The sequence below is a fragment of the Mustela nivalis genome, assembly GCF_964662115.1.
Source record: "Mustela nivalis genome assembly, chromosome: 7".
In the NCBI taxonomy this organism is placed as follows: domain Eukaryota; kingdom Metazoa; phylum Chordata; class Mammalia; order Carnivora; family Mustelidae; genus Mustela; species Mustela nivalis.
In genome coordinates, this window is record NC_139026.1 from 84,333,774 (window position 1) to 84,361,091 (window position 27,318).

Below are 27,318 nucleotides of genomic sequence, written 5' to 3' on the forward strand. Positions count from 1 at the left end.
CTATAAGGCCTTGAATTACTTTATGTACCACTATGGGGGAAGGCAGAAATGGACAATTAAATTCTCATAGCACTTTCTTTTAATTACAGAAAATTTCAAACAATCGAAAAGTAGACAGACTAGCATAATGAAATCCCCATATACCCAAATCCCAGTCTCCAAAATTATTAATTCATCCCCACTGTTAATTTATCTACAACCCTCTCAGGATCATTTAGAAATAATTCTGGACATTTTATCATTTAATACATAAATATTTCAGTATGTAACTCCAAAAAGACAAGGGGGAAAAATCCTTAATACCATTCTCACAAACAAAAACCCGGTAATTCCTTAATATCAAATACCCAATGCTCAATTTTCCCCAACTGTCCACAGTTGTATTTTTTTAAAAAGATTTTATTTATTTGACAGAGAGATCGAATGCACATATAAGCAGGCAGAACTGCAGGCAGAGGGAGATGGAGAAACAGGCTCCCCACTGAGCAGAGAGCCCACTGTGGGGCTCCATCCCAGGACCCCGGGATGATGACCTGAGCTGAAGGTGGACACTTAACTGACTGTGCCACCCAGGCATCCCAAGTTGTATTTGCTTACTTTCTTTTTATGACATGTTAGAATAAGGATCCAAATAAGGTCCATAAATTGTGGTTGCTTTAATGCTTGTCTCTTTAATCCACAGTCCCCTCCATTCCTCTTAAACTCCTTGGAATTTTCGGACTGAAGAAACCCAAGTCATTCGTCTGTGTCTAAATTTTGCTGACTGCATCCCCTTATAGTTGCTTAGTATGTTTCTGTGTTTCTATATACCCTATAAATCAGTAGTCAGATTTTTAATCAGATGCAGGGTTTTTCATTTTGTTATTACTACTGTATATTATTTACTTCTATAAGGAGATGTTTAATGTTTGCTGCTCCCTCCTTTTGTGATGCTGATCACTGCCTAGGAGCCATTAATTCACTACAGTTTACAAAATGCTGATATTCATAATCTGTAATTCCATGTAAAATTATGTGCTGAAATATTTCTTTAAAAAATTAACTTTCCTGGGCGCCTGGGTGGCTCAGTGGGTTAAGCCGCTGCCTTCGGCTCAGGTCATGATCTCAGGGTTTTGGGATCGAGTCCCGCATCGGGCTCTCTGCTCAGCAAGGAGCCTGCTTCCTCCTCTCTCTCTGCCTACTTGTGATCTCTTTCTGTCAAATAAATAAATAAAATCTTTAAAAAAAAAATTAACTTTCTTTTATTACTGTTCAATTATCCTCATCTATCCATTTACCACGAGGAAAAGCATGAAAGGTGCTTTGATATTTTTCTTCATGTACCGGTTTTCAAAATAAATTAACCTCCTAGCATCCTCCTAAACAGATCAATAAGTGTGTTTACCTATAAGGTAGCATGATGAACTCTTGGATTTCAACTTATCTGACAGGTCTCAATAACTGTAGTTTTATTACTCTTCTTCTTTTTTTTTTTTTATTACTCTTCTTGATGCTCAAATTATCCCATTTTTGGCAAGAGGGAGCCCAAGCAAATTGATTCCTAAAGACTTTTTGTTATGATGCAAGTAGTGTTTAAAAACTTCTTGCTTTTAGAAAAATGTTCTAGACACATCTTATTTACTACCTCAAACCTGGAATCAGTCAGCAAGATGCCCTGGTACTTTCATTGGGAAATGGTACTAGAAGAACACAACCTAGGCACCAGGGTTGGGGTACACTGTTTTCCTATCACTTAGAAATTTTATTTTATAAATACTGTAACAACTCTTCCGTGTTTTACACTTCAGTGACTTTGTAAAGAATTCAACCAAAATTCATGTCCACCTGGAACCTCAAAATATTATGACATTCAGAAATATGATCTTGGGGCAGCTGGGTGGATCAGTTAAAGCCTCTGCCTTCAGCTTAGGTTATGATCTCAGGATCCTGGGTTCGAGCTCCGTTCGATGGCATAGCAGGCTCCCTGCTCAGCAGGGAGTCTGCTTCTCCCTCTCCCTCTGACCCTCCTCCACACTTGCACTCTCTCTCTCTCTCTCAGATAAATAAAATCTTTAAAAAAAAAGAGAGAGAGAGAGAGAGAGAGAGAGAGAAAGAAAGAGGATCTTTGCAGATGCAATTCAGGTAAGATTGATATAATACTGGAGTAGGGTGGACCTTAACTAAATTCAATGACAGTGTCCTTATCAGAGACAGAAAATGATATACAGGGAGACAAAGAGGAAGGACATGTGAAGACAGAGACAGAGAATCCTGTAATGCAGCTACAAGCCCAAGAATGCCAAGGATTGCCAGGAGCCACCAGAAGTTAGGAAGAGACAAAGAAGGATTCTTCTCTAGAACCCTGAAAAGGATTATGGGTCTGCCAATACTTTGACTTTAGAATTCTAACCACCAGAATGGTGAGAAAACAAATTCCTGTTGGTTTAAACCACCAAGTTGGTGGTTAGTTTGTTACAGCAGCCCTAGGAAATGAATATAGATCTAGGCAATTTTTTTAATAAAATCATAAACAAAAAATATACAGGTATAATAAATAGCTGAGGTATTTGTAAAACCTCCTTACATGTAGAATCAAGCTTTTTCTAATTACACACCTTCCTTAACTTACAATGGGGTTATATCCCAATAAACACACTGTAAGTTGAAAATACCTTAAAACGCATTTAATACACCTAACCTACTGAACCTTACAGCTTAGCTTAGGCCTACCTTTAACACACTCAGAACATTTCCCTTAGCCTATAATTGGGTAAGATCACCTAACACCAAATCTATTTTATAATAAAGTGTTGGATATCTCATGTAATTGACTGAATACTGTACTGAAAGTGAAAAACAGAATGGCTGTACGGGTAGAGAGTAGTTTTAAGTATATTATTTTGGTTACCGTTGTGATTGCATGTCTGACCAGGAGCTGCCTAACATCACAAGAGAGTACTATGCTATGTACTGCTAGACTTGGAAAAGATCAAAATTCAAAGTACACTTTCTACTGAATGTGTGTCACTTTCACACCACTAAAAGTCAGAAATCATAAGTCTAACCATCATAAATTGGGGACCATCTGTAAGATGGCCCAAAGATAAATGGTTTATTTGCATATGACATTCAAACATCCGTATTTCTTCAGAGAACCTCTACTTGGTTGTAGAGTAGGCATCTTCCATGTTCAACAGAGAATTCCTGATTATACACTCCTAAACACTGTACCAGCCTTCACCATTTTAGTAATCAGCAACTCCATTTTAACAATCAAGCCAAGACCTTAAAATCAACCTTATACCCAACATCCAATCCATCAGCAAATCCTGTTAATTTCCCCTTTGAAATACAATATATTCAGAATTGAACCACTTCTCACTACTTCCACTAATACCTTCTCCACCCAATCTACCATGATCTTTAGCCTAGAAAATGAACACCTTATTAGTCTCTCAGTCCTCCTATGATCTGTTCCCCCTTAATAGGCAGAGTTGTCCTTTAATAATATGTCAGATGTTATCCCAGAAAGTACTTCCCATCTCACACAGGCCCTAACGGCCCTGCCCACCAATGTCTTATTCTTCCTCCTCTACCTATCTAACTCAATCACTCTAGTCATATTGACCTCTGTAATATTCCTTGAACATATCAAGGTTTTGCTCTTGTCACAGGGCTTTTGCACTTGCTGTTATCTCACTTAGAACGCTCTTCCCTGAGATATTCTTTATGACTTCATCCCTTAATTATTCTAGGTTGCTATTCAAATATAAACTCACCAAGAGGCTTTCCCTGACCACTTACATGAGATAATCACATCTATAATATCATCATTCTTTATCACTTTACCCTGTTTTATTCTTCTTTAAAGCATTTATCACTACCTGTCATATTACACACATTTATCTTTTCATTGTCCACAGAAGATACTCCGTTGGCAAGCACTTTGTCTCTTTAGTATACTGCTATACTCCTAAGAGTCTACAACTGTGCTTAGCATGGTTTATTGAATGGGATGAGTTGATCTCAATTCTCTGGCTCTACTAGTACAAACATCTCACACTGAGTACATACTGTGTATGGATTTAGAACTTAAACCTGAGTAATTTTCATTAAATACAATACTTAAATACAAACTAACTATGTTATCAGGTACGTAATCTATTTCAATGCAGGAAGTAAAACTGGCCATGTTAGATATATTAAATTCCCCAAGTAAAAAGCAACATCACAGAAAAAAACTAAAAGGAAAATCACCAAGTACCCTCAAATGAATCCAGACTTGTATACACATTTGCTCATAATTACCTAGGTATTAGTTAGTACTTCTGTAGTATCTACTCATAAAGCATAATGAGTATTTTTTACTATCCTAAACCAAACAAATAATTCAGGCATCTTAACAAGTAGACATAGCACTACATTAACAGGGCTTGGACAATGTTAACCTTCTGGCAGGAATAGTTTTCTCTCTCTAAAAATAAAGCCAGGCAGAAGATAAACACTAAAGGAAATTACAGTAGTCTTAAAATTAAGATTAATATAGTGAAAGCATGCCAAATTATTTAAAGAAAATCTAAAACATCATTTAATCTTCCTCAGCCATAAATTTTATATCATATCCTAGAATTATACCAAGCAAAGGCTATCCATAAAAAACGATGCTAATCTATAGCAATGACAGAAGAAGTTTTGACATCTAAAGTTTTTAACTAAAGAAAAATGCTATACGACCACAGAAGTCCTTATATTGCAATTTCATGTAATCAGTGAATTCAAAGGCAGTAAATCTGGGCATCCATGAACCTGAGAGATCATGTTAATTCTAATCAGCAAAAGTAATAACATCCAAACCTCATAATCTACAAAAAAATGAAGCTGATTATCATTTACTTTTAAGAACAGTGAATTCATTAATTCTTTATATCTATAAATAGAACTTCATAGGAACCTAATCTGAAAAATAAATGTTCACCCCCCTGCTTATAAACAACCTATAGTAAGTTCTTCTCTGGAACAGAATCAATAGCCTGAGCCCTGAGGAGGAGTCACAAAGAACGGTGGTGCCATTTTTCTCACACCCTGCTGCAAAGCTTTACTAACTTAGAGAACCATGCACTAGAAAAGAACAAAAGACAGGAATATTTAACTGCTCATCAGATAAATATGTAAGAGGTGCTCCATTTCCAAACAGTTTCAAGTTAGAAGTGTGATTAGAGGCCAAACCACAACTTCTTCTGGGAACTGTGAATTAACTTCCTACTGCCATAGACCTCTCTCAGTAACTATAAGGCTACTGCTTACAGTTTCTGGCCCACAAGGTATTTTACCTTATCTCCCCTAAGCACTTCTGCACTAATGTATGGAGTAAGACCACATGCAGGCTGCTACCCACCAAGTAATTAGAAAACACTCTTTTCTCCTTTTCCACACACACACACACACACACACACACGTGTGCACGCACACGCACTCGCACTCAATCTCTTCCCTCCTTCCAAGCTGAGCATAAAAGGGGGGGAAGGGAAAGCATAAATGATTACATGGCAACAGTTGATATAGGACTGAACACAATGTACAGAGCTCAGTAGAGCTCTCTGTATGACTATTTTCTGAACCAAAATGTATCTAATAAGAACTTTAACGCAAGCACTGAAGAAACAAAAAAAGGTAGAAAACACAAGTTAAACAAGTCACTTACTATGTGTCGTCTTCAAATCCTTAAGTTTTGCATTTAACATACCTTCTTTTATGACTTTTTTTCTGTAAACATTAATAGAGAGGTGAAATAACTAAGAGAACTTTGTTGTTCTGCTCATTTTTCAGTTCACTGCCAAGCAAAATGAAATGGATTATGCACTGAGTTTTAAATTCTAGCAAAGAAAGAATGACCAATTGCTACTCCCCATTCAGATGCCACTCTCCACTCCAATGACTTACAAGGGAGGTTCACTACCAAGAAAAAAAACACCCAAACCAAACCAAATAAAAAAACCACAATCCCCTTCCCTGGAACTGGTAGAAAGTAACAGAAAGGAAGGGGCATCAGGGGTTTTGTACTGCTTTAGAAGGGAGAGGCAGCACTGAATGGATATCGAGGTGCTACAGAGACTACAGTGAATATAAGATTGAATGAAAGGAATGCTAAAACACCAAAGACTCCAAAAAAGAATATACTATAAATATTCAATAGCTGACAGGTTTTCTGCCTTGGGAGAAATTATGGAGGGGCTGATTTGGTAGGCAAAAGCAAATTATTATTTTGCAATTGTTATTTCTCTATACCATCCCGCTACCACAAATCCCTGAGAAAAAGCAGTTAAGCATATGAACTACCTCAGCTGTGTTAGACCCAGTGTATGACCCTGTTATATAGGACATACAATGATGACCACTGCACTCTCAGTAAGGGCCAAAGAACTGTGGTAATTCAGAGGAAGCATAAAAATGTATATTCTTGACACAGTCATATCAAGTAACAGGAGATGTATCAAGAATGAAGCTAGCAGAAGTTTCTCAGAGTCCTAGGAAAAGTGTGCTACCATCTTCTCTGTAAACATAAATGCAAGAATCAAAACTGACTCCGAGTTAAAAGAAAATGTTAATAAAATTTGCTCTAATGCATTTACTAACTTGGGTTTATGGCTGTTCCACGAATCCCTTAAAATCACATACAAAGTTTTGTGTGTAAGTATGTTTTATGACCTGTTTTTCTGGTAGAAACTGTCAATAGTCTTCTTCAGATTCTAAAATAAGTCCATAACTTCCAAAAAGATCTAAAGATCCGCAGTGTTATAAACTGTGGCATGACTGCATAAATCTTAACAACTATTGTCAACTGTCTTATTTTATTCATTCATTCATTCATTCATTCATTCATTCATTTTTTAAAGATTTTATTTATTTATCTGACATACAGAGATCACAAGCAGGCAGAGAGGCAGGCAGAGAGAGAGGAGGAAGCAGGCTCCCCACTGAGCAGAGAGCCCCATGTGGGGCTTGATCCCAGGACCCTGAGATCATGATCTGCGCCGAAGGCAGAGGCTTTAACCCACTGAACCACCCAGGCGCCCCTGTCAACTGTTTTAGTAACTAAATAAATCTACTCTGTTAAGAAATCAGTATTCAAGGGGTGCCTGGGTGGTACAGTCTTTATGGGTCCAAACTCTTGGTTTCAGCTTGGGTCATGATCTCAGGGTTGGGATATCGAGCTAAGCGAGGCTGCATGCTCAGCACAGAATCTGCTTAGACTCTCTCTCTCCCTCTACCACACACCCCCTACTAAAATAAGTGAATGAATCTTTGAAAGAAAAAAAAAAGAAATTAGTATTGTGATTAAATATACTAATGAATCATAGGTTTCATTATGAATTTGACAATATATATTGTCTTCAGAATACAATTTTTGGAAAGCTCTGAATATATGTCAGATCAAAATGGGCTTAACTTCTAAATGTACTGGAACAATTTAAGTATTAATAATGAATTAATTTCCAGTACACTATCTTCTCAATTTAGTTCAAAAAATATGTTAAATACCGAATAAACTCAAGTACTAAGCACTGTATTTCTAGGCAATTACATTTTAACAACAGTAATTAAAGAAAGAAATCCAAACATGTTAAAACATAAATGGTTGTTATGGTAGGTACCAAGTGCCTGCTACTATACAAAAAAAGAAAACTATAAAGATAATAATAAGCAGTTTCAATTATAACTGTCTCATAAAGAATGTTGTGCTACATCGTTAGTTATTTTCTACTTTTTGTCCATAAATACTAGAGTGGTGCTAACCAAAATGTGGTCAGTATACCAATACTTACTCATTATTGGTTTGTCATAAACAGAAATGAATAAGCTTTAATTTACACTGCTATAACACTTTTATTTTATAAAAATATTCATCTAAACAGATTACAGAAAAAAAGAACCAAAAAAATTCATGAATAAGATAGTTCAAATTCAATTCTCAGATTTCAGCGGGTCATTTCTTAATATCAAGTGTGTGCTTTAAAAGAAATAATTAAATACATTTAAACGCCACATTGTTAAAAAAAAAAAAGATAACTCTTTATTTTTTATTATTAGCTACCTTCTGGTTTTAAACGTTTAGACTACACTTATGAAGTTCATCACTAACCTCATACAGCTTTTAGAATTTTCAAAACAGGAGAGCTGCTTCTTAAAAGAGCTTTCAGTTTTGTCTTTTGTTTCTCTCAACTGTCTTTTTACTTGAACCTAGAAGAAAAGCAAAATCCTTAAAGTGATAATCCAGCACCACAAATGATAGCCTATCAATTCTCCTCTGAAAGCATAAAAAAATTAAAGAAGCAAAATTTTCTGAATGAAAGTGTAGCCCAAACACATGCTTATTCATTCAAGTATCCTAAGCTTTAAGACTGGTAAGTGTGCTAAAGCTCCAGGGAAACAAAATAGTGAGAGGCATGTAAACAGAAAGTGCTCTTGAGCACAGATCTCTGTATACATGTAGGACTGAGAAATTTACTATTTGAGGATAAAAGAGAAGACTTTAATGAGTCAGTCCTAAAGAGTAGGAATTTGTCTAAGAAAAAAGTATTCTGAATAGAAGAATGAACATAGTTACAAGGAACAATGAGAAGCCAATGCAGATCGGTAAGAAAATATTAGCAGGATATGAAGCTGATGTAACATATTAGGAACAGATTGTAAAGGGGTTCAAATAAGAAAACAATTCCAGGGATGCCTGGGTGGCTCAGTTGGTTAAGCAGCTGCCTTCGGCTCAGGTCATGATCCCAGCGTCCTGGGATCGAGTCCCACATCGGGCTCCTTGCTCCGCAGGGAGCCTGCTTCTCCCTCTGACTCTGCCTTCCACTCTGTCTGCCTGTGCTCACTTTCGCTTGCGCTCTCTCTCTGACAAATAAATAAAATCTTAAAAAAAAAAAAAAAAAAACCTTAAAAAAAAAAAAAAAAAAGAAAAGAAAACAATTCCAGGGGAAACAGTGAATAAATGGAGGTATTAAAGCATTGTAGAGAACAAACCAGTTAAGGAGAGACTATAAAGTCTGGGAAACCAGAAGAAAGCTTTTAGAGTTGTATAGCAGATCTACACACTGAGAGAGATAAGATACTAGCCATATGTGGTTATTGAGCACTGAAATGTGGCTTGTCTGAATTGAGATGTACTCTAAGTGTAAAACTATATACTGTATTTCAAAGATATAGAACAACAAGATAAAACCTCTCAATAATTCTTTAAAATTACTGTATGTTGACATAATACATTAATTATGTTGGATTAAATATACTATAAAAATTTATTTTAATGGTTTCTTTTTACTCTTTCAATGTGACTACTGAAAGTAAAAATTTTAAATTATAGTGGCTTGTACTATATTTCTATTGGCAGAACCAGTCTAAATGACAGCATGAAGGTCTACAAAGAAGTGACAAAAAAAGAATGAAGAGAAAACAGATTTAAAACATCGCTCAGGGCGCTTGGGTGGCTCAGTGGGTTAAGGCCTCTGCCTTTGGCTCAGGTCATGATCCCAGGGTCCTGGGATGGAGCCCCCCATCGGGCTCTCTGCTCAGCGGGGAGCCTGCTTCCTCCTCTCTCTCTGCCTGCCTCTGCACCTACTTGTGATCTCTGTCTGTCAAATAAATTAAAAAAAAAAAAAAAAAAAGACATCGCTCAGAAGGACTAAGCAAAGATGAGGGAGAAAGAAAAAAAGGAAAACTCCCAGATGAGTTCTGGATCTGTTAATGTTTACATTCCTCAGTATTCTACACGGAGATATCCAACAAGCAGATGAAAACATAAATCTAGTTCTGAGGAAAGAGATCTGGGCTAGTGATAGTTTTAGAAGCCATACAAATACCTGTAAGAGCTTATAACTACTGGAGTACTTGAGAAGATTTAGAGAGAAAGTATCCCCAGGACACTGAAAGGAATTTAAAATTTAAGAAATGATTTTTTAAAAGGTAAGGAAGGCAGAGAGATGAAAAGATTGTGAAAAGGTCAGAAAAGTAAAACATACATACAAAATTCATAAAAAGATACCCTATAAGCCAAAGAAAATAAAGGGCAGTCAAAAGTACCACATGCAGAAAACAAAGAATTATCCCAAACCTTAGTGAGGACACTTTTACAGAGGTAAAATGTTCAATATGAATTGAAAAACAAGTATAAAAAGGGAGTAAGCAAGTACAGATGTCTCATTCGTTTAGTTGGAAAGGGATAAAGTGAAGATTCAGAAGTAAAGATCAAAGGAAAATATTAACAACATACAGTTAGTATCACATAATAAGAAATACTTAAGTGACTAAATTAGGTTAACACTCCTCCAAACTTTTTAAAAAAAATTTATTTGAGAGAGGAAGGTAGAGAGGGAGAGAGAGATAAAGTGCCAAACAGATTGCGCTCAGTGTGGTAATTAACCTGGGGCCCAAACTCACAACCCCAAGATCACAACCAAGCGGAAACTGAGCGTGGGGCACTCAACCAACTGCACCAACCAGGCACCCCTGCAGACTTTTAAGTAAAATACAAACCATATTAAAGAAAACATAAATTGTTAATCTAAGCAACAAAAACAGTATTTCACATAAAGCTACAAAATAAAGTTTTAGAGGACAGTATCTTTAGAAGCTAGTTCATGCCAATACATCTTCAGCAACATTATATATATAATTCGGGAAAAACAGAGAATCTATCTTTCAGAGAAGCCATGCTTTAATTTTGATCATAACATTTATATAGTATCTTTCTCCAAGACATACTAATTTATATAGATGCACAATTAACACAATTACAACAAGCAAAATAATTTTTTACATATGTCACGTTATTTGAATTATAACCTCATTTGTTCCTTATGTCACTGAGACTCATCTGGTAAAAATATATCAAAACAAATTATAAATACCTACACTGAGAATACCTTATGCTTAAATAGTTGTATGTCACTTCCATACCCCTTTCTATTCATAAAGACAGCAACTGAGTTGTTATGGGCTTATCATGCTACTTGGGAACAGTCTTCCTCTCTACCCCTCATCAGTGGCATCAGGTATGTATATATTGAAAATTCCTTTTTTTTTTTTTTTGTATACTCTACCTGCAAACGGGCTTGAACTCATTACCCTGAGATCAAGAGCTGCACGTTCTACCAAATGAGTCAGCCAAGTACCGCAATGCATCATTCATGACTTGTAAATGTTATCTCAAGAAATCTTCTCATATATCTTATATAACTACTTACTCTCCTTTTGTCATTTCACCTTTTATTCATTAACTCAGGAATATGTTCCTATTTCTTTTTTCTTCTTTTATTTGTAAGCCAAATATTAATCTAAATACAAGCCATAATCATGGTTCATAACCATAAATAACATCAATGAGGTTATGTATTTAAATGTGCATCTCATGAAAGTGATTAGGATTAAGGATTACAATAAAATTGTACTTAAAGAATAAAAGTCATCTGCCTATACTAACCCTGAAACTGTGAGCAATCTCTCTCAAGATCTCTACAAAACCCCGTATTCTCTAATTGCTCACTTTCCTTCAAGCACCAGCATTTAAAAACAAAGATACCATTTTATATTTAGTTTTATTGGCTTAATCTTCCAAACATAATAATGCTTTTCATGAAAAACAATTTTCAGGTCTTTCAAACTTAAGTTTTTGTGGGGTCAGTCTTTGAATCTCATATTCCATTTCAAACCCCTTTTCAATGGAAAAATATATTCAAAGCACTATCCAATTAATTAGTAAATGTTTCTGATATATAATCATCCTCACACTAAAAACATTCTAAAAATTTAAACCTCCTACAATTTAAGACTAAATGTGAAACTTCCTTTAGAGCATCAGAAGTCGTATTTTGTGGAAAATCGTAAGGTGACTACCATAGATATGTCTTCTTTAAGAAGGCAAAGAATAAAAAGGGTTCATAATTTTTGTAGTCTTGTAGAAAAGTCTAGGCTTGCTATGCTGAATAGAAATAATAATCAACATATTAAACCTAAAGTTGAACAATTCATAAATATACTCATACTGGAAATCTATTAAAGAAAATAATCTCAACTAAGTTTATACATTTCATACTACAAAGTAAAACATAAACCTTACCTTAACACAACCGTCCAATGCACTCAATTTAAACACTGCCTGAAATGGTTTTCGGTCTACAGGACATGTAGCCAGTATCTGAAAAATGATTAGCAAATTGTAACTTTATAAATGTTTCTTTAGAACAGATCAAAATTAAACCATAACAAATGCATTTATAATAAGTTTTCCACTAGAAAAGGAAACAGAAAAATAATTTCTCTTCTTTCAAAGATAAAGATAAAATACTTTCCACCTATACCACGTCAAAGTCTAATAAATAAAAAAGAGTAATAAATATCCTAAATTTGTTCAATTCATTCAAACATTTACTGAGCACCTACTACATGCTGGCTATATAAGTGTACTATACCAATCCACAAGAGATAAAATCTCTGTTATCAAAATATAAAGATAATTCCATTAAGACCTGCTTGCCCAGCTGAGAACTACTGGTATACTGAAAGGAGAACTACATGGAAATCAACAGCTCTGTGACCTAAAGCACTTGCGCAACTCTAAATCAGCTGTAGAAAGGAATGACTTGGACAGGTCCTATACAGATCTTAATATTCTATGACTTAACATTTCTCCCCAAATCAATTGTTTTGAATGAACAGTTACACCAGCAATAATGTCTCCAGAAGTAGTTTCCTATATATCCTTTAGGATATATCCCACACATACATGTATATATGGTGTATCTTTTTAATATACAGTAAAACTAAACATATGCTGAACCAAATTTTCCCTCTTAATTATGTATCTTAAACTGGTTTATATTACTATTTCTGAGTGGTCCCATTCTCTATTAATAACATGGTATGCTTAACAGTTTTAATTTACAGGGTGCCTGGGTGGCTCAGTGGGTTAAGCCGCTGCCTTCAGCTCAGGTCATGATCCCAGGGTCCTGGGACCGAGTTCCGCATCGGGCTCTCGGCTCAGTGGGGAGCCTGCTTCTCCACCCCTCACCACCCCGCCTGCCTCTCTGCCTACTTGTGATCTCTGTCTGTCAAATAAATAAATAAAATCTTTTTTTAAGAAAAAAAAATTTTAGTTTACATTTCCTTTTATAGTAAGATTGGGCATATTTTTGTATTTTTAAGTGCTTCACAAAGTTCCTTTTCTTTAAATTATTTATTCATTGCCCTTTGCCTAACTTTTTTATTAAGTTTCTAATCTTTTTAAAATTGAATTGTAGGCACTCCTTATAGATTAAGGAAAATAGTCTTTTGATCACTGTGATCCTAAATGAACTTTGATAAAATTATTTCCTATACTTTCAAAATAAATGTGCATCAACTATAGGAGTTTCTGTGATTACAGTATTTAAATATTTGCATAGAAATAGGTTTATATTATTTAAATTATTAAAGATACAGTATGTTGCCCATTGGTAGCATGATGAAGGGAAGATTCTATACCATATAAAAATACCAAAAGGTGATATTACTAGTGCTCATGGTTATAAAAGTAAAACAGGATTTTAACAATGTAACAGCAAAAGCCTAAAAGACCACAACATTGTAGTGGAATTTTGGTAAATTATCTTATATTCTCTAGTGAAAAATGTTGTTGGGGTGCCTGGGTGGCTCAGTGGGTTAAAGCCTCTGCCTTCAGCTCAGGTCATGGTCCCAAGGTCCTGGGATCGAGCCCTGCATCAGGCTCTCTGCTTGGCGGCGAGACTGTTTCCCTTCCCCTCTCTCTCTGCCTGCCTCTCTGCCTACTTGTGATCTCTGTCTGTCAAATAAACAATAAATAAAATCTTTAAAAAAAATATGTTGTCATTTTTGCCTTTCTGGACTATGGAACATACCAAGATACACTTACATAAGCACAGGTCGATAGACTATGTAGCCTTTGATCATAGAATACATTTTCACAAAGCCTGTGAATCACTTTGAGAGCAGCCAAAATACAAATTGAGTTACTTTCTACTTACTCTAAAAAGTAGTTTTTCTCTTCCTCTTAAGTAGGCCTTGATAAAATGTTTTACCACATCTGAATTAGGAAATGTGACCTTACTGCATTAAATCAGTTCAGACTGGTAGAAGCCAGCTCCGCTTACTTCCAAGTAATAGGGATTTAGGATGCTATTACTTTCCTTACAGAAAACTTGACCCCTTAAGAAGCTTTGCAACAAGTAGTGACAAAGCTGTCCATCTTTTTAAATGATGCACTGCAAATATCAATTCTAGTTGAGTTCTTTTGTGATTGTTGCTTGCTATATTAACATTTTCTATATGAAATTTCTTAAACTGGAATTTAAGGAGATTAAGACAACTAAATTTAAAACAATTTAATTTAATACAACTAAGGTTATATTAATATATTTATAACTCAAAATAGTATTTAAAAGTAAAAATTTTCAAGGTGCCTGGATGGCTCAGTCGGTTAAGCGCCCATATCAGGTCACGATCTCAGGGTTGTAGTAGGGTCAAGCCCTGTATCAGGCTCCACACTGGGTGTAGAGCCTAGTTAAAATTTTCTCTTTCCCTCTTCTGTCTGTCTGTCTCTCTGGTTTAAAAAAATAAATAAATAATAAATAAAAACTTTCAAGTTCTTATAAATAACTAAAGTTTCAGAATATTCTTCTATTTTAAAGGTAAATTTAGATAAATTTTTTTTTAAAAAAGATCAAACAATGATAGATGAAAACTGTTTCCATCCATGTTCTTTAAAAAGCCATTAACAAAGATGTATGGAAGCTGTGAATCTACTATATACTTTCATATCTTGCTCTGAGAGTAACCTTGAGCAAGTAACATACTTTTTGTGCGACTGAGTTACTTCATTTGTAACTATGTGGATAATAGAACTTCTAAGGTTCTTACGGGAATTAATCTTAGAAGAGTGTATGTCATATACTAAGCATTGTGTAAAGTCTTCTAAACATCAACTATCTTCACTGCACAAACAAAAAAAGCTTAGTTCATTAACAAAAAGACAACCCACAATATGATTTATACATGCATGTGAGAGACCATTCTCAATGATTTTTATGGAAATTAAAATATTTCATTTTATTATAACTATTTCAAAACACTAATATCTAACAAAGAAAGCTTACTGTGTTCAAGAAACTTACTCTAAATTAGGTGCATCGAATCTTTCAAAAACTCTGAAATTACATAACTGTATTTTCTTCCTTATCAAATTTCCTCATTTGACACCAGCTATATGGCACTCCTGCCTTTAAAACTGACAGTTTTAACTGAGACATTCCATTTTGATGTTTCAAATAACAGGGTTCTGAGTAAGATTTTGGTTTTGTTCTGTTCTCCTTAAGCTTAATTGCCACAGATTTGTTTAAGGTTTCATTTGAAGAAAAGGTTTCACTGCTATTACAAAAACAAAAAGAAAACAGCAAAAAGTCAGAAAACCATTGTTATATATTATCAAAATTTGTATATGCTTACATTTTCTAAATCTAGTTAGTACTAGAAAATAAGTTAATAGGTTTTCTTTAGCTCAGGCTCGGCCATCAGAAAAAATGCTGAAAACCAAGTTATCCTCTCCAGTTAAGGAAGCAAAGGTCAGAAAACAAGCTACCTATAGTATCTTTGCCATGGCTACTTAGAAATGATGATATTCAGTTCTGACCTTAGAACAGTTTAACAAAACAATTCAAAGGGTAAATAGAAGAGAAATTTGGTTATCCTAAGTTGTCAGAGCATACTTCAAGAAATTAAGACTGACTAAAGAAGGGGCACCTGGGCACCTGGGTGGCTCAGTGGGTTCAAGTCTCTGCCTTCAGCTCAGGTCATGATCCCAGAGTCTTGGGATCGAGCCCCGAATCAGGATCCCTGCTCAGCAGGAAGCCTGCTTCCTCCTCTCTCTCTCTGCCTCTCTGCCTACTTGTGATCAATGTCTGTCAAATATATAAAAATAAATTTTTTTTAAAGATTTTATTTATTTATTTGACAGAGAGAGATCACAAGTAGGCAGAGAGGCAGGCAAAGGCTTAACCCACTGAGCCACCCCGGCGCCCCAATAAATAAAATCTTTAATTAAAAAAAAAAAAAAAAGATTGACTAAAGAAGAATAAAAAAAGAAATCAAAACAGATTTTTAAAAAATCAAGTGGATCATTAATTTTTTTGTTAATGTATACTGTAAGAAAAGTACACAGGGCAAAGTTCAAAGACACCATCATTAGCAGGTACTAATGCATAAAATTACAGATAACATGATGATCAAATACCTTTACTAGGAAAGTTTTGCAAATAGAGTTTAAAAAATGGTTTGCACTGGCCTAATTTTAAGGCATTCCCAAGGGTACTTCACCCTTATACCCAACAGACAGCCATTCAGAAAATGTCAGATATTTTGATCTTAGTCTTCAGTTTGTTACTAATATAGATGATTTAGTTTTTAAGTTGTATGGTTTTAAAAAATGCACAAGTCAAACTAACATAGAAAATTCTGAACTAATATGCTTATTGTGCTTAAAAATGTGACTTCAGTTTTGAAGAAAATTATCCCAAATTTTGTTTTCCTTATATACACAAAATAAATACCCCTTGATTATTCACCATTTCGATTTCTTATATACATCAAAAATACTCAATCACCTATTTAAGCCAATATGACTTTCATTTCAACAATCTGTAAAGTATCTTACTTTGTTTTATAATCAACATAGTTCAATATCACCATTCAACTTGACAGAGCTGCAAAATTAATAGAATTTGATCACTGCTTTACAATGTAATGTATATTGAAAAACAGAGCATAATTTTATGTATGAAGCTCTGTACTAAGGTTTTCTCAGTGGAGGCAATTTTGATAGGAAAAAAAAAATCTTCCTAATGATTTTAGTAAAACATACCCTAGTATTCTGAAGCGTTGTAAATTCTCAGCTCAGACAAACCCATATTTAAATGTAAGAACAGGAAACCTTCCTTATTTGGAATTCAGGATTCTTGATTCCTAATATTTCTTGCTTCCTGTTGCTGCTCTATCCTCAATCACAAAGGCTGCCTACAGATAGCCCCTCCTAGAGAGAGAGAAGCAAGTGTTAAAGGTAAGCGCTTAAGACTAAATCTCAGTACCTATGCTTCTAAGTAGGTTTGTCTGTTCATGGGAATCTCTAGAACATCTATTCTTCCTACTAACAAATAGAGCACAATACATAAAACTACAGTTCAAGAGCAAATAAAAAGGATTTAGGAATGCATATCATTAGAGGCTTATTTTGAAAACCTATTCACAAGAACCTATGTTTCTTGTTAATGGTTCTAAGATACCTAGCCTGAACACCTCCAAAGAAAGTGCTCACCTGTAGTCAGACAGACTACATGATCCCTATCACATTTAACCAGTTTCTTCAAGACAGTCCTTGTCAGTCCACATTAGTGAAACTGTGGTTCTTTGTAACAGCTTTCAGAAATCTATTCCTAAAGGACAAATGACTGTCAGTGACAAAATTAATACCAAGAAAGCATTTTGTCTAACTACTCAAAGGGAACCCTTTTTGGTTCTTGAAAACTCAACAGTTGGGTAAGAATTACTTTTAATTATAATTTCTTTTTACATTTAATAGTTAATACTTTTTTTCTCTGGAAAAATAAAAACACTAAATTCCATAAACTGCCTGCACAAATCATTTTAAAATTCTGACATTTAAAAGTAGGCTATACAGAAATACATCTTAATTTACCTAATTGGTAAAAACAGTATTAAATGAAAATCTATTACATTTATGCTTTAGATTACAAGTGTTCACTTTAGATAATGAGTGGTTCACAATGTAAAATATTCCTTGCTTTACCAAAGGATTCATCTATGAGGAGAAACAACAGGGGATCTGGAATAATGAGTCACAAATTCAAGCTCTGGAGGACCCAGAATGAGCAACCTCTCTTACTTTTAGGATGATGATAGTCCTGAATCACCTCTACACAAGTTGTAATAAGTAAATGAAATAATGTATTTGACAATGCTTTACAAAGTTTTAAAGATAAGGACTAGCAGTATTGCTCCACAGATGTTTACACTTTTGTTCACAGCGAACTACACAACAGAGAGGTTTAGTCTCATTCAGGAATAAACAAAAACTAAAATTCCAGGAAAAAAATTGAAGAAATCCAGGCAATATAGCTTTGAAAAGTATTCTAATCACTAGAGTGTAAATTTCTACTCACTGCATAAAGAATATCTACATATAAAACCCATCAGTAATCAAGATATAAGTCAACTAGTCAGGTTCTGATTTTTTGGTATGCATTATTAATTGAAAAATAAATTCCTCACCTGGCTGCATTGAACACTGTCGTTTAACTTCTTCAAGAACTGTACTCATCATAGTAAGACCCTCTTCATTTCTACTCTCAGAATAGAAAACATACCTTTGCCAGCTGTCCAAATTTGATTTCCTTAACCTTACTTTCTCAAACTGAAGCTATCAGCATTTGGTATGCGATGGAAAACTGAGATAAATAAGTTGGAAGATAATTTGCTTACAGAAAGAAAGATAATCACATTTAAAAAATTACTTAAAAAGATAGGGAAGTATTTTATATTAAAGATAGAAAACCCTAGTGGATATCAGAACCTCCTCATCGCCTATGTGTGTCCCTTCACATAATCTCTTAAATACTTCAAACATAAAATGCTTCCAAGGCTTTAAACTTAAAACCTTTTTAGGGCCAAAATTTTAACCACTTTTTGGCAATCTGCCAAATCATAAATCCTATTTTCTCAACCTGTGTGTGTATGGGTGGAAGTGATATCTTATTGTCTATAGGAATCACAATTAAGAATCAGCTATCACTACTACAGCTGTGTGTCAGACTTCTCTTGGCCTTCACCTTTCTAATTATCTACTTTAAAATATATAAACTTAGGGCATGCCTGGGTGGCTCAACTGGCTTAGCATCTGCCTTCAGCTCAGGTCATGATCTCAGTGTCCTAGGATCTGGCCCCAAGTCATCAGACTCCCTGCTTGGTATGGAGCCTGCTTGTTCCTTTCCCTCTGCCCCTCCTCCCTGCTCATAATCTCTCTCCGTCTCAAATGAATAAATAAAATGAATAAAATAAACTAAAACGTGCAAACTCAGAGGATCAAGGTTAAACTTACAGACAAAGTAAAAACTAACAATATGTTTAGACCATTTAGATATAATAAGGTAAAATATATAGGTAATGTAGGTAAAATATATGTAGGTAAATTTGGTAAAATAACTTTTTAAGTGGCTAATAAACTTTAGTTTTAGTGTATTGCTCTGTGTGTAATAAATCAGTTCAAAGGTCTACTTTGTTTAGTTTTAGAGTCTCAGCCCTAATATTAATGCTTTAAATAAAAATTTCAACTTTCCTTAAGTGCTAATTACTGTTTAATATTCTATTTCTACATCATCATCATCACCATTATTTCACAAACCAACAGGCCTATCATGCAAGAGTTCCTTAAAATTAAACATAGTCATAGTGGACATGCTTAATTTGTTCTAGTGTCCCAAAACGCAGGAAATTAGGTTACGGGCCAGGAAGGCAACTATAGGTTCTATTACCCTGAATCATTCCTCCCTGGGGAAGGCATACTGTATAAAATACCTACAGACTAAAGCTTAGTTACTTGATCACTTGAAAGGCCTTACATGGCTTTTGTTTTAAATAAACACAGAACCAAAATTTTAGAGCTTGAAAAGATTAAAAACTAACTCTGACTTTGGATATAGAAACTTTAGGAGCATGACAAATTTCAGGAGGGTGTAAGGTAAATGTAAATAAGTACTTCTTTTTGGTTCTTGATATCCATTCTGATTCTTATTTCAATGAACCTGGAGTACAAACCTCAGATAGCTCAGCTAAATAAAATCCTATGAAAGCACTGAATTGAAACCTTCTACCCATCTAATAATGTTACTTCTCTACTGGAAGCAAAAATCTCTACTTTTAAAATATATAATCACAAAGCAAACCAAGGTGCACTAAATTCAAGACAGATGAAATCTTTAATTGGGTGGCAGAGAAAAATATGCATTCATTAGTCAGTGCTCCTATAAACACATGGAGATTCATAATTATATTAATAATTAAATTAAACTCAACATATTTTTTCCCAAAATACATTTTTACCTCTCGTTAGTCCCTTCTTGCCAAGACCAGTTGAGGCTTTAATCTAATGAGAACTGTTTCCAGGTATACCGGAATTCAATTGGTATAAATGAATTCAATTGGTATAACAAATCTTTTTTCCTCCTTCCAGAACTTGGCCACAGCATCAGTATACAGTTATATTCTCCCTTCTACACTATTAATGAAAATATAAATGAAACACAGAATTTTGAAAGCTCCAATTATTAAGAAGCAATTATCCAATGTGCTTAAGGACACCAACTTGAATGCAGCTACTGTTGAAAAAATATTTTCGTGATTTATCTTTTTTACTGAAGGATTACTAATTCAGAAAAATACAGCACGATTCATATGACAATGAATTTTTATTTCACAATTCATAACAATAGGGCTTATAATGCATATTCAGTGATTCAATGTACTAGTACCATGATCTACTTGGCCTGAACTAAGTCAACATAATACATTATAAGTCCAAAATATCCTTTTCTTAATCACTTACTACCTAAGAAGAATCTCAAGCAATATCATTAACTTGGACTCTGAAATTATTTTACACTACATTAAAGACAGGAATTAGAGAATGGCAGTTCTAAATTCACTCCTGCCTCTCTAAGCTATGAAATCGTAAAACTGAAAAACCCTAGAATATCTGCTCTTGTTATTCCACAAGGCTGATACAAGAAATCAAATAATCTACATAAAAATTCCCTGAAAAATATAAAACACAAAACGGACAGAAAGCGTTATTAGTAGTAAGCAGATATTATCTCAAGAGGATAAAGTACACTGAAGATGAATTACTGCATTTCTACCCCCTCGCCCAAAAAAAAAAATATATATATCGGTTATTCCTATAAGGTTGTTTTTTTTTAAAGATGTGCACTTAAAATTTTTTAATTATAAAATAACAAAAAAGATGTGTAAAAAAAAACTAGAAGAAAATATACTGACAGAATTGGATTAATACAGGGAAATTTGTCCAGAGTAAGGGGAAAAAGTGTTACTTATAAAATAGTATTATCAGCTATTTAGGTGGCATGATACCATGCTAGGAAATTAAAATACAATAATATTAGTTCATTCTCAGACTCACCTCTGCCCATTTAAGAATACAGGTCATGCAGAAGACATGATTACAGCTTTCTGGAAAACCAACTTCTTTCTCTAACAGGCAATTAAGACATATTGGACATCTGTCAGCTTCACTGTACAACAGACCAGTGGTAGCAGTATTATCTTTGTTTTCTTCACCTATAAAGTAAAGCAGCCATATACACTTTCAAGTTTTCCAGACCAAATGACATGTTCAAGGCAGTATCAAGAACTAGATATTCTAAAGGGCCCCCAAAGACAAAGTAATTAAATCTTACAGTATAATAAACATCTCCTTGAACACAATACCCCCAACATTTACTAATTTATATTTTTAATGGGGAAATAAAAAGAAATTTTTTATGAATTTTTTTTTTTTTTTAATTTATTTGACAGAGATCTCAAGCAGGCAGAGAGGCAGGCAGACAGAGAGGAAGGGAAGCAGGCTCCCTGGTTTGCAGAGAACCCGATGCGGGGCTCGGGGCTCGATCCCAGGACACCAGGATCATGACCTGAGCCGAAGGCAAAGGCTTTTAACCCACTGAGCCACCCAGGCGCCCCTTTATTAATTTTTAAAATAAGTAATAATCAGATGGTTCGAATATTTTAAAGTAAAAAAAAAGGTTATAATGACAAATCTCCCACTCAAATCTACTGCCATCCATCCAGACCCACCAAATGCAATATGTAACAACTATTACATTTCTTCTCTGTTCTTCCAAAGATATTTTTTTAATGCAGAAGCAAGCAACTCTGAAAACCTATCTTTTTAAGGCTCCTTCTTCACACAAATACTAAAACACTATATACACTAGTCTGCATTTTTTTTTTGTTTTAACTTACTGATGGACTACTGTTGTAGTTTGGATACTATGAAATTTTATCCCTTACGGTTTGTACTAATTTAAATGCCCACCAGCAATATAACCAACATAAAAGAATATGTACTGTTGGCTCAAAAGTAAAAGAAACTCAAAAATTCTATATAAAATGAAATAACAATAAAGAAATTGTCAGCTGAAATGTGAACAATATACACCAAGCAAGTGGAAAAGTGGAGATTGTCCTGAGAGCAAATGTTCATATTAGGGTTCACATCTAAAAACTTACAACCAACCCAGGCAGGGGAACTGATCCTAAGAAACCTACACATCAAGTCAAGACACCATGCTAAAGTAGAGCATGGGTTTAGGAAAAAACAAATACAAATCCTCTGAAGGAAAACATCCCTTAGGTAGGCCCTCAGAATTCTACAGATTAAATTTATCAAATATGAGTTCATAATCAAACATTACCAAACCTATGAAATAAGTTACTTTGAGTAAGAATCAACAGAAAAAATTATTTATATTTTACACATTATACTCACTAATGATAAATTTATTTAGATGTCCACTGGCTTCAAATATCAGAATTTGCAAATACAACATAGAATGATTAAACAGTATATTAGACCCAGAAGAAAAGAATATTTGTGAACTGTAAGAGAGATCTGAGAAAACTACCTAGACTGTAACAGACATACAAGGAGATGTAACCTGGGAGAATGGGAAATGAGGTCAAACAAAGTCTAACCTACTAATTGAAGCCCAGAAGAAGAGAATAAAGAACATCCAACAGTTAAAGCAGTAATGGCTGAGAAATGAGAAAACAAACAAACAAAAAAGATCCAAAAGATAAAGGACATAGAAAGTATGGTAACCAAGAGAAATGAAAATAATCCATGCCAGAAACAATGCAGCAGATCTATACAACATCAAAGACATCAAAGATAAAAATAAGATCTAAAAAGAAAAATGAAGGAAAAGACAGATCATCTCTAAGGGATTGACAATTAGGCTGAGAAGGGATTTCCTGACAGTAAAAACAAAACCATAAAATGGTTAAGTAATGTCCCCAAAGTGCTAAGAGGAAAACAACAACAAAAACTATCAATACAAAATTATAGCTCTTTGAATAGTTATGAAGAGGTTAAAATAAATACAAAAACTTAAGAATTTACCACTAATAGACTTTCTTTTTTTTTTTTTAAGCTTTTATTTATTTATTTGACAGAGATCACAAGTAGGCAGAGAGGCAGGCAGAGAGAGGAGGGAAAGCAGGCTCCCCACTGAGCAGAGAGCCTGATGCGGGGCTTAATCCCAGGACCCTGGGATCATGACCTGAGCCGAAGGCAGCGGCTTAACCCACTGAGCCACCCAGGCACCCCCACTAATAGACTTTCACTAAAAGAACTTCAAGTTTTTTCAGGAAAAAAGACAGAAATGGAGGATGCCTGGGTGACTCAGTTGGTTAAGTGACTGCCTTCAGCTCAGGTCATGATCCCAGAGACCCAGGATCCAGTTCCGTATCCTAGGCTCCTTGCTCAGCAGGGAGTCTGCTTCTCCCTCTGACCCTCACCTCCATGCTCATTCTCTCTCTCAAATAATAAATAAATAAAATCTTTAAAAGAAAGAAAGAAAGAAAGAAAGAAAGAAAGAAAGAAAGAAAGAAAGAAAGAAAGAAAGAAAGAAGGAAAAAGAAATGGATAAGAAATCCCCTCAAATACTATCCATTTAAAAATATCAACTAATTGGGGTGCCTGGGTGGCTCAGTGGTTTGGGCCACTGCCTTCGGCTCGGGTTGTGATCTCGGGGTCCTGGGATCGAGTCCCGCATCCGGCTCTGTGCTCAGCGGGAAGCCTGCTTCCTCCTCTCTCTCTCTGCCTGCCTCTCTGCCTACTTGTGATCTCTCTCTGTTGAATAAATAAAATCTTTAAAAAAAACAAAAAAAAATCAACTAATCTGTGGTGTTAAAAAAAAAAAAAGGATGATTATTACCTATAAGTAAGAGTAGGATGATCAGTTAAAGTGTTCTAAGGTTCTTTTACTGTTAACAGTAAATATTAAATTATTAAATTTAGAAGTAGAGGAAAAGATCAATGCCACCTATTTAAAAAACCCAAAGCATAAGATTATAACAACAAACACAGATTAATATATTCATAAACCAGTAGGGGAAAAAATTTAAGAAAAAAGAGTTCAAACAAACAAAAAACCTTGATCAATCAAAAATAAGTCATGGGAGGAGGGGAAAAAATGTATACACTTCTTATTCAGAAGCTTATTTCAGAATTTAAGACCAATGAAAATAAATGAAAACAAAAAAACTCTTTGTAAATTTTGAAATGTACACAAATGAACAGTTTAGAAACACTAAGTCTTTTGCTTTCAACACACAAGCTTTATAAAAGATAAAAATTTACCTTCCATATCTTCATACTCTTGATCACCCACATTTAGGGTATATATAATTTTCCTCTTCATTTCTCCTTAAAAATGGGCTTCCTATAGGATGAATTATAATAGAGAGTTTTTATGTTTGCATTCTTCCAGTATCAATGAAAAACAATGAAAAATCCAGAACTGTAAGAAATTATTTTACACACAAAAGAACACAGTACAAGCCACGCCAGTAAATTTTATGGATAATCCAGTACTCTTTTATACTCCTTGCTATCAAGCAGTCTTACTGAAAGAAAAAGCTTTCTGTAAGTATTAAGCAACAAAGAATAAATGATAGATTTCGTGGTACAGGCATAAATATAATTAGAGCTTAGGGAAAAAAAGAGATCAATTTGAACTGAGTTTTCACTGAATGTGACAGGTTATATGTTTTGAGCTTACTGCATTTAAGAGGCAACAGTATAAAGTAGTAAAATAGCATTTAACAAGGCCAATCTGACAACAACAAGAAAAGTATAAGAGAAAGAGAGAAGGGGGGAGAGAGACAGAAAGAAAGAAGGAGAGTCTGTGTGTGTGTGTCTGTGTGTACTAAGGAGGGATATATGCCAAGAAATTCATCTGGAAGACTACGGTAATGAGTAAGGAAAGCAGTAAGCAAAACAATGCAAATCAAGTAGGGACAGATTACAAATGGATCTCTAATGATTGAGAAGTTTAGATCCAATCTTACAGATTCCTCTGAAGACTGAAATGATAAAAGTATTACGACTCTTTTAAAAGAATGATCTGCCACTAAAGCACAGAAATGGATTATAGCAGGGAGAGAACAGAAGCAGAGAGATCCACATAGCTAGGGTAACTGGCTATGAACTGAATAAAAAAGAAGGAATTAACAAATAAGAATTTCTGAGATATGGTGACTAAATAAATACAGGGAAGGAGTCAAAGATTACTCTGGCCTTGAGGACTAAGAAAATGATTATGAGAGGCAAAATGAGAAATGTGGGAAAGGAAATGAATTTGTTAGTCAAAGAAAATGTGTATGAGGTAAAATTATTTTTTAAGTTTACTATGAATTCTTTCTTAAACTGATTCAAGATACATGATTATAATGATCTGTTCAAAAACATTTTGGAATATCTCAGCACAAGAAATCCCCAATTTCATCAATTATAATTCTCCCGTATTGATATGAAGTAATTTTTCTATTAGTTTCTTCAATAATTTAAACATACTAATTTCTACATTAAAGGTATGTATTGCCCAGGAAAATTCTTTTAGGCTAAATAAGGAGAAATGCAAAGACCCACACTTTGGTTCAAAAAACCAACCGTAAAGCAGAAGATAAGAAACTTAGTAGCACATGGAAAAATGATTTAAAGGTTTTAGTAGATTAAAAAGCAAAATCAGGAATTAGAGTTACTTTAAAAAGTTAATTTAGGGGCATCTAGGTGGCTCAGTAGGTTAAGCCTCTGCCTTAGGCTCAAGTCATGATCTCAGGGTCCTGGGATTGAGCTCCGCATCAGACTCTTTGCTCAGCGGGAAGTCTGCTCCCCACCCCCCACCCCCGCCCTTTCTCTCTGCCTGCTGTTCTGCCTACTTGTGTTCTCTCTCTCTGTCAAATAAATAAAATCTTAAAAAGTTAATTTAATCAGTCTGTCTTAATAAAAGCAGATTGTCAAAAACAAGAGGAAAACTTCCCCCTCAGCCTATATTTGCAACATCTGTTTTAGTTCTGATGCTATTTTATTTAGGGACAAACGAGAAAATGATTAATGTCCATGGAAGAGGACTACTGGTGACAGCCTTGGAAACCGTATCACATGCAAAAAGGAAAAGTAGCAAGAATGTTTAGCCTGGAATAACAGAAAGCTTAAGGAGAAGTTTAGCAGTTACTTTCAAATGGAATGGCTTTTCTGAAGGGAGGTAGAGTAACTATCAATGAAGGCATTTAATCAGAGGCCCAGTGACTTCCTCATGGGCTATTTTTTTTAATTCAAAGATTTATTGAGTACTGGAAGTGTACTATTACACAATGATTTAAGTATAGCATTGAACAAGACAGACAAAAATTCCTGACTTTACATTCTAGCAGGGAAAATAAAATAAACACACAAAAATATCTAGTACCTGAGATGTTGAGAAAAGTAAAATACAATTATAAAATAAACATACAATTATGGAGAAGCTGTTTTTCCATACAAGTATTTAGGGAAAGCCTTTCTGATAAAGTGAAATTTGAAATGGCAATCTGAAACAATCAAGGGAGAGAATTATGGATTACCTAAAGGACCTGCATTCTAGGCAGAAAAGAACAGTAAATATAAAGTCCAAAGGCAGTGAAGAGCAGTATGTCTGATATGTCCAAGGAAAAACAAGGAGGCAAGTGTGGCTAGAACAGAATGAAAGACAGGAAAAGCAGTAAGAGGACAGACAGGTAGTAAGACCATGCAACATCTTAAGGGCTAAGGTAAACACACACTGGCTGCTTTTCTGAGTGACATGGGCCAGTGGAAGATTTTAAGCAGGGGAGGAGGCAAAGGAAAAAGCAAGTATGACTGATCATCTAGGGAAGGAGATGACAACGGCTTGTACCAGAGTAGCAGCAATAGTGATGAGAAGGGATCAAATTCCAGCTATTTTCAAAATACATCCATCAGGATTTGCAAAAAGATTGAATGTGAGGTATGTGTTAAAGAGCAAGACTCTAGGATAATTTCAACGCATTCTGATTTGAGCAACTACAATAATGGAATTACGGAGACAGAAGATTACGTTAAAATATTCAGACAGTCATAGATTAGTCTACAGTATCACTTGGGAACTTATTAAAATGCAGGACACCAAG

General features: G+C 34.7%; 1 protein-coding gene across 11 annotated transcripts in view; it reads right to left on the reverse strand.

Moving 5' to 3' along the window:
- SCAF11 (SR-related CTD associated factor 11) overlaps positions 1-27,318 on the reverse strand; it is a 76,356-nt gene that overhangs the window by 23,993 nt on the left and 25,045 nt on the right. For 4 of the 11 annotated variants that reach the window (XM_082742301.1, XM_082742297.1, XM_082742302.1 and 1 more), the window contains 5 exons: positions 24,491-24,572; positions 21,248-21,405; positions 12,092-12,169; positions 8,120-8,217; positions 5,681-5,742 (listed from right to left, as the gene is read on the reverse strand). In XM_082742301.1, the coding sequence (XP_082598427.1) occupies positions 5,681-5,742; positions 8,120-8,217; positions 12,092-12,169; positions 21,248-21,405; positions 24,491-24,551 (457 nt within the window). In that variant the 5' untranslated portion in view covers positions 24,552-24,572. Of the gene's footprint in view, positions 1-5,680; positions 5,743-8,119; positions 8,218-12,091; positions 12,170-15,158; positions 15,412-16,900; positions 17,069-21,247; positions 21,406-24,490; positions 24,573-27,318 lie in introns of those variants that run through there. The other 7 variants (XM_082742304.1, XM_082742305.1, XM_082742306.1 and 4 more) reach the window with 4 other exon arrangements.